General features: G+C 37.0%; 1 protein-coding gene across 3 annotated transcripts in view; it reads right to left on the reverse strand.

Moving 5' to 3' along the window:
* The window catches only part of LOC112517300 (probable E3 ubiquitin-protein ligase ZFP1), a 10,435-nt gene extending 2,237 nt beyond the window's left edge, over nucleotides 1–8,198 (reverse strand). The window contains exons 1-6 of one of the 3 annotated variants that reach the window (XM_025124691.1): nucleotides 8,091–8,198; nucleotides 7,835–7,887; nucleotides 3,966–4,763; nucleotides 2,843–3,264; nucleotides 1,972–2,070; nucleotides 499–669 (exon numbers count right to left, since the gene is read on the reverse strand). In XM_025124691.1, coding sequence (XP_024980459.1) covers nucleotides 499–669; nucleotides 1,972–2,070; nucleotides 2,843–3,264; nucleotides 3,966–4,734 — 1,461 coding nt within the window. In that variant the 5' untranslated portion in view covers nucleotides 4,735–4,763; nucleotides 7,835–7,887; nucleotides 8,091–8,198. Of the gene's footprint in view, nucleotides 1–498; nucleotides 670–1,971; nucleotides 2,071–2,842; nucleotides 3,265–3,965; nucleotides 4,764–7,834 lie in introns of all 3 variants that reach the window. The other 2 variants (XM_025124689.1, XM_025124690.1) reach the window with 2 other exon arrangements.
* Between the last annotated feature and the right edge of the window lie 313 nt (nucleotides 8,199–8,511).

Genomic DNA, 8,511 nt, shown 5'->3' on the forward strand with positions numbered 1-8,511 from the left:
GGGTCTCATGTATCTACTCAACTTATTTAGCAAGTAGAACTTTTCTTGGGGGTATGAAAGGTGTACCTGCTATACTTTAAGGGGGTGCTTTGGGATATTGGAATATACAAGAAACATCAACCAAAAAACCGAAAAACCAAAAAAATTCCCTCAAAATCAACCAAAAAATCAGAAAAGTCTCTTGAAATCAACCAAAAAAACCGAAAATGTCCCTTGGAATCAACCCAAAAAACTTAAAAAATCCCTTGAAAAGGTGCATCCGCTCGGCAAAAATCCTTAGTTCGCTGTTGTATCCAAATATTTGGATATAAACAAAGAACATTTGATAAAGATTCCAGAAGAAGGTTGTAATAGAAACATGATTATAAGCCTCTTTTGAAAGAAATGGAGCAAGCAAGTGTATGGTGTAAACTTGTAATCAAACCGATGGAAATTAAAAATGCAACAAGAAGTATATGCTAAAGATTCCAACCGAAGTCGTTATGATTCATGAAATACCTGACAAATCACGCAAGAATTAAGTTCTTGATCAGCGGGCAATGCGTCTTCAGGATCAGAAGAAGATTTGGATGAAGCAGCATATACTCTCGTTTTTAGATGTTCTAGAATAAAATCATCCGACAAGCCCGAGCCAACGCTGCCAATCTGTTCACCAAGTGCAAGAAGCTCCTGCATAAATGGAAAAAGGGTTGCAAGAATCACGTGATGCTGGTAAAATATCGTATATATGTATATAACTATATATCCACCCTATATATACATTCATATATGCATCCAAGTGGCAACGATTGTGGAATAATAGTGCATAGTTAGGATGTGTTTGGTATGTGAAAGGGACCGGACGGGACGGGTGAAAGAATTGTGGAAGGATTTAGAGTTTTAATTTGACATGGTTCGGTAATTTACCAATCTTGTCACATTTGATTTTTGTTCAATCTTGCCACATCGCCTCGGTTTTTGTTCCACCTATTTTGGTGGGGCAAAAAAGACATGGATAGTTTGGTAATTTACCAATCTTGTTACATCTCCTTGGTTTTTGTTCCACCTATTTTGGTGAGGGGAAAAGACATGGGTAGTGCGGTAATTTACCAATCTTGTCACATCTCCTGGTTCTTGTTCCACCTGTTTTGGTGGGGGAAAAAGACATGGGTAGTTCAGTAATCTACCAATCTTGTTACATCTCCTTGGTTTTTGTTCCACCTATTTTGGTGAGGCAAAAAATACATGGGTAGTTTAGTAATTTACCAATCTTGTCACATCTCTCTCGTTTTTGTTCCACCTATTTTAGTGGGGGAAATAAAGACATGGGTAGTTCAGTAATTTACCAATCTTGTCACATCTCTTGGTTTTTGTTCCACCTATTTTATTTTGGTGGGGGAAATAAAGACATGGGTAGTTCTGTAATTTACCAATCTTCCTCCTTGGTTTTTGTTCCACCTATTTTGATGGGGCCAAAAAGACATGGGTAGTTTGGCAATTTACCAATCTTATCCCATCTCCCTGGGTTTTTCTTGCACCTACTTTGATGGGGCAAAAAAGACATGGTAGTTTGGTAATTTACCAATCTTGTCACATCTCCCCTGGTTTTTGTTCCACCTATTTTGTTGGGGGCAAAAAAAACATGGGTGGTTCAATAATTTACCAGTCTTGTCACGTCACTATCTCCCTGGTTTTTGTTCCACCTATTTTGGTGGGGCTAAAAAGGACGAGTAGTTTCAGTAATTTACCAATCTTGTCACATCTCCCCGATTTTTCTTCCGCTCAGGCTTATCCTGTCTGAGTCTAATATCCCGAACTATCAATTGCATTGTTCAAAGAGTCTCTTCCCATGAATCGAACCCATGAAGTGCATGTTTTAGAAATGTCTTTATTTCAAACAGGGCTAAAAAGGAAAAGTGAACGTTTATTTCGTTCTAGGCATGAAACGATTGCTATTCATTTAATAAATAAAGTAATTCTTCTACAACTTGCCTCATAAGACATGTGATCGATATCCAAGCGCATATCTCTGTGATGATCAACCGAATGCCCTACTTCATGATAACCAGAAATATCAAGAATCGCAACCCCCTACAAGAACACACAAATTAGTGAAAAATTACGGCAATTATTAAACCAAAATCAAAGTACTCCCTCCGTACCAATATTGTCACATTTTCCTTTATGAAATATCCCAAAATAAATGCAAGATTTCATTTTTTGGCGAAGTTTCAATCCAACATAACCTCTTTTGTCCATTAGCAATCTCTAAATGATAACAAGGGGCCGTTTACCAACACAAATTGGGTAAGCGCTAACCAGGGAAAAGGGGCTGGGTAAGCACCTCTTACCCGTTAAAAGGCAGTAAGCAGGTAGTAAACATCTCCTAATAGCATCAAATCTTGACAGCAAGATGCGCCTATTTTTGCCAATATAGATCTTTCAACTATAATTAAGCATTTCTTTCAACTATAGTTGAGCATTTCAGCTATAGCTAAGTTGTTTTATAAAGGCAAAATGCGCAAAATAGCAACCTACTTTCATAAATTTCCTTATTATAGCATTGTGCTTTCAGTTTTTCTTATTAGAGCAATGTACTTTCAAATTATCTTTTATTAGGGCATTGTACTCTCATTACAGGTTACCCGATGCTATGATAATACAGTGCCCTAATAAAAAGATAATTTGAAAGCACATTGTTGTAATAAGATAAACTGAAAGTACAATGCTATAATAAAGAAATTTATGAAAGTAGGTTGCTATTTCACGTATTTTGCCCTTTTTTATAAACAAGAGGGAAATTTGCACGAAATAAAGAGAGACAAAGAGAGAGAGAGAGAGAGAGAGAGAGAGAGGATAATACATCTTCGGGGAGAACTCTCAAGTGGGGAAAGCCATGATGCCTTGCAGTTGCCTCAACCATCATCTCCCGCCGATGAGGCCGGTAAACCCTAAGACCAGTCGGCGGTGTGGGACCCACGTATCTCGGACCTGGCTCTATCCCATTCTGAAAAGGATTTACACTGGGGTATGAAGTGGTGCTGTTTGTTGGAACTCTGCGTGAAGTTGATGCTAATTGAGAATGGAAGTCCATATTGTGGCCTTGCATTGGGGGCATAGGTGGCGGTGGCGGATGATGAAGATTGTGGGGGCCCTGATGAGGCGTGATAGGAGGGGGTGGGCGCACAAAACCCGCAGAAGCTGCAGAATTTCTGTTGCTGGCTGTAACTTGATATCCATGTAACCCCATGTTTGCAGCCTCCATACCACCCCCGTTAATAGGTCCTGCAATAAAGAGAATATTTGAATGCTAATTACTAACCATATGTCTTACCCTTCCATAATGATATAATAAAGAAATCTTGAAGACCAAAATCAATATCATCAATTCTTTGTGAAGTCAACAATCGGGAAGTAATTTTGGAAAAGTTGCCGAAAATGGAAACATTGTGATTTTCATGGCATATCCCAAAAAGGAAATTGTTGTGGTTCTCATAGAACTGGGATAATACAAAATTAAGGGGTGGGTTCAAATGAAAACTGTAAATATTTTGAGAACCAGGGAATCAACTTTTTATGCTTTATTCATGATGAAAGTTATTCATAATGAAAATACATGATATTCATGATGAAAAACATGATTATTCAGGGTTATTCGTCATGAACAATACATGAAATAGATGGTTTCCATGATCTCAAAATATTTATGGTTGTCATTTGAACTTTCCTCTATTTATGATTATTCACGGTTATTCATCATGAATAATACATGAAAATACATGATATTCATGAAGAAGATGCATGATCATTAAGGTTATCCATCATGAATAATACACAAAACAGAAGGTTCCCATGTTCTCAAAAAGGGTTGATCTATGGCACCTACTAAAGCCACCACCACATGTTAGTTTCCCTCTTCTAAGAAGGAACAACCGGTGAGTTTATTGGTAACTTTGGTGGTTATCAGCTCTATTCATAACGAATACCTTGGAGATACGGTATACCAGGAGCATGATTCCATGAAAAGGCACAGGCATCACTACCATTACCACAAAACTGCTGATCCAACCATGGCGCAGGCACCGCTTGAAGCGGCTGACCACCATAGTTTCCTGGAATCAAATGGCTATTACTATGAGCCAAGCCAGGGTCAACGCCAATAGCACCAGTACCTCGGTTTCTTGCACTTCTATGGACCGCAGCTTCCATGACCAACGGAACATCATTCCCGCCTCTGTAATCCGGGATTCCGTCGGCGTTCATAGGAATTGCAACTGAAGAACTCGAGCCAGGTGCCGGATAAAAGTAGTGAATATTTCCAGGGAATCCTTCGGCATTCTTTCTCTTAAAAGCACCATTAAGTCCATCCATAAACTGCGCATCATTCCTTTCTAAACTTCCACGAATGCCGGAAAATGGCAACTGATCTTGAATCCCATGATTGATTGCAACCGGAAAAACTCTGGCACCAGAAGGTGTCATAAATATATTGTTGTACTCAATACCGTTAGCAGGACGATGATGATCAACACCATTGTATTGAGTAATTCCATGAGGCAAAGGTCCATGATTTTCCGGCAGGTGCTGAGGATTGAAACTGGTTCGGTTTCCGGGAGGCGGTAATATTGTGTGATTATTAGTAGGCTGCGGAAAACTTGGCATCCCACCGTAAGGTAAGACACAAGGCTCGGGATGAAGATGGCTGTGTTCTGTTTCAAGCATTGGACCTGTATACAACATATTTCGTTGCCCCATGTTCTTGAATGATGAGTTGCAAGCAAATCCTGATCAATCACAAAAAAATGCGCAAATGTTAACATAAATGAAACTTAAACCATTCAAGGGTTCTTTGGTTAAACGGGAAATTTTAGATCCATGACTTTCTGACGAGGTTTGAGGATGTCACTAACAGAAGAAAAACACTTCCTTACACAAAAATGCCTAGAAACCCGTCGGAAGGTCATGGATTCAAAAGCACTTGTCACATATAGAACTTTATTTTATATAACTTTTTACGTTTTAATGTGGAAATTCACCACAAAGCTAATATAAAAAAGCCCGGCATAATGTTTTGCAGAAACTCCATAACACACAATCAAGAAACCTTAAAAAAAGATGAAGGGTTTGTTTTGCGTCACCATTTCGGCTAGCATACCAAGAAACAAATTTAGAAAGAAACGCAGGCCTGGCTCGAAAGGCACCAAAAAAACATTTTAGGCGCTAAACACATGTCGATATGCATGTTTAGGAGGTATTTACCAATCTACTGAAAAAATCTTAGAAGCCGGATCTCACTAGAAATAGAAACTAAGATCTTAGAAGGTGAAAAATGTGGCATGCTACATGATTTATTGGTTGTCCATTTAGAGAATCTTCGCATATTGCATTATCTAAAAGTATCATAGTCGTAGAGTTTTCAGGCATTCCAATGTGCATGTCATGGGATCCTAGACTAAAAGATAATAATCCCGTTGTCCCAAAATAAACCCAATATTTGACTATAGGATAGTTTGATGGAAATTTTTGACCATTTATGAAGTACATAGAATTGCCCTTCAATATGTTGTGACGATTACTGAACAAACGTAAGTAATGGTTTTGCCAGAAAAACAATATGTTGCATTTATTTTGGGATATCAAAATTCTTGCATTCATTTTGGGACGATCCAAAATGGAATAGATTGCATTTATTTTGGGCCAGATGGAGTATATATATACACACACACACACACATACATGCTAGGGCGTCCAATAGGTAAAGCAACTCGCACCTTTTAATCAAATAATAATATTGTATGGATTAGTGGCCAGATACAAAGTTCAATTCAATATTAGCATATTGGATCCCTTAAGAAGGGGAGAAACCAAACCAAACGAGCCCAGTATATCCCACTAAAGGTGGGTTTCGGGGGTGAGATGTATGCAGACCTGAACTCTACCCTCAAGAAGGGGAGAAACGCATATAAATATTGTATCTTGGAGTCTTCTAAACTAGAGCTTCCTATCTAATTTCAACGTCGAGAAATCAAATGCACATGCTACTTTACCTGTATGTTTTTAGCCTGCTATCTGAGATGCTCTAAATATACAACCACATTATCCATAAATTTTTTGGAAAATGCAACCCTTGGGTATTCATATAAGTATATGACTATAAGTCAACTAATACGACAAGTGATGCCGATAGGCAATACATATCATATGAAACCGTCCTTCAAAATCACAACATTGCATATTTAGTCAACTAATATGACACTATCACGCTTTTTAACAACAGTATAGAAGTCTGAACCGAACCCCAAATTCTCACCTACACGTGCATTAAATCAATTAACGCAAGTCGTAACTACCATCTACCTCTCTCTTCTTCTTCTTTCAAGTTTATGTTGAAAGATAAACAATAGAGTACCATCCGGCATCCATGTATAGCAGAAGAGGTTTGGAACTTTTCAAACATGCTCTGATACCATGAAAAATAATTCTATTGTATTTAGTTTTGAGAAAATACATAGATAGACTTCTTATTTATACTAAAGCTTTCTAATTATTCTACGAAACTACATAAAAGAAAAGAGATACAACACCACATATCTAACATAGTAATCAAAGTTGGACTTGGAAGAAACTGCAATTCCCGTCACTTAAAATCCATTTTTTGTCGTAACTTTTCAAAATCATAAGCATCTAATGGTACTAAATGAAATAGAAAAGCCAGTTTTTGGACCGTGAGGCTAAATTTAAAACAGAAATGAAAAGAAACTGAAACTACGAGTGGCAAAGAAGAGTAATTAGAGCATCAAGGACTATTGGTATGCAAAAGCAAGTTCCTTGCACAAGAGGATCAAAACGGAATTTCTTTAGATTAATACCAAGGAACATATCCCTTATACATATAGGAGTTCAATCAATAGTTGTTAAATGTGGTGCAAGCAAAAGAAAATGCTATAAACGACATAAAGCCAAACCAAACAAACCTAGTATATCCCACCAAAAGGTGGGGTCAAAGGCGTGAGAAGTACACATGCCTGACCTCCACCCAGAGAATAGAGCGGTTGTTTTTATGAAGACAAGTGTTGGAAACATAAGAACTTCCCGAAAAGAACTTGAAAACAAGAAAGGCGGTGCTAAAGTTTGAAAAACCCTAAATAGTATGTACATAATCAATGAAGGGAGACTTCAGTAACACTTTCTAAATCAAGAAAGATATTTCTGAAATCGTTGTTCCAAAATAAGAGGTACATTTCAGTGTATGATTGCTAAAAGCCTACAACACCATCATGGAAACACACCACCACCGTTGCAGTCGGAGTTCATTACTTAACGATATGTTTAATTGGCAACATACAGAATTGTATATAGCATTGAAAGAAACCCTACAAACGTCTCCTTCATTTCTCTCCGAAAACGAATATTATAGATTCAAAACCTACATAAAACTTGTTGACTTACAAAACAAAACAGTAATCCAACCAAAATCAAGCAATTTCCCCTTATTTTCATGCATCTATCATAGCAATTAAAAGCAACAAACATACAGAAAACACAAGTACCAATCTTTTAATCAGCATTTGGTCAAAGGAGGTGCATTCTTTCAGGTTTAATTTAATTTATACATCTTGCAATCAGCAATTGGGGAAAAGAAAGTGCATTTTCTGGGTTTAATTTCATTTTTTTTGGATTTAATACCATTTCAAAACTTGGTAAACAGAATTTCCCAGTTCCAAGATACAAATCAAACAGCTCCTTTCAACATCTAAGAAGAAATTCTCAAAAAAAGTCAACAATCAACATGGTTTTCTACAAAACCCACTTGGAAAAATCAAAAATAAACCATAAATCGTCGAGAAATATGTACCTTTTTATCATCAACGTGCTCCAAAGCTTGTATTAAGTTACCAATTTAAGCACCTTGAAGAGAAAAGCCCTAAATTGTGTTACCAAAAAAGACGATCATCAAGACATTTATAATCCAAGGAAAAACCCTTATCCCTGAAGCGATGATGATCCATGTATGTTCGAACAACATCAAGTTTATGGTATTTTCATCTACTCAAAATACTCGAAATCAAGAAATTAAAGAGAAATTGGGGGTGGATTGATGAAGAACATACCCAAATGAGGGTTGATCGGAGCCTTGGAGATGGTAAAATCGATCTAAATTTTGGTTCAATAAAAAAGAGAAGATAAATTATTTTGAGAGAGAGAGAAAGAGATGATCATGAAAATGAAAACCCCTCTTGTCTACTTATTTCTTTAATTTTTGGCTTTAACCGCAACTTTGTTTCTTCTCTTTTTCCGTATTTACAATTCCCATTTTTATGCAATTTATAACATAAACGTATGCTGTCCATGTGCTTTTTCTTTCTTCTTCTTTTTTCAATTTTCCATTTTCCATTTATAATATGTATATAGGATCAAATGAAATAAATAAACTTACATACCCTCTTCATCTTTAATGGGTTTTGAACTCCTGATTTTTAAAGAGGCTAAAGACTCACAAATCGCTAGGCCAAAAACCCTTTGGTATTTTAT

The sequence above is a fragment of the Cynara cardunculus genome, assembly GCF_001531365.2.
Source record: "Cynara cardunculus var. scolymus isolate 2C chromosome LG 8, CcrdV1, whole genome shotgun sequence".
Taxonomy (NCBI): Eukaryota; Viridiplantae; Streptophyta; class Magnoliopsida; order Asterales; family Asteraceae; genus Cynara; species Cynara cardunculus.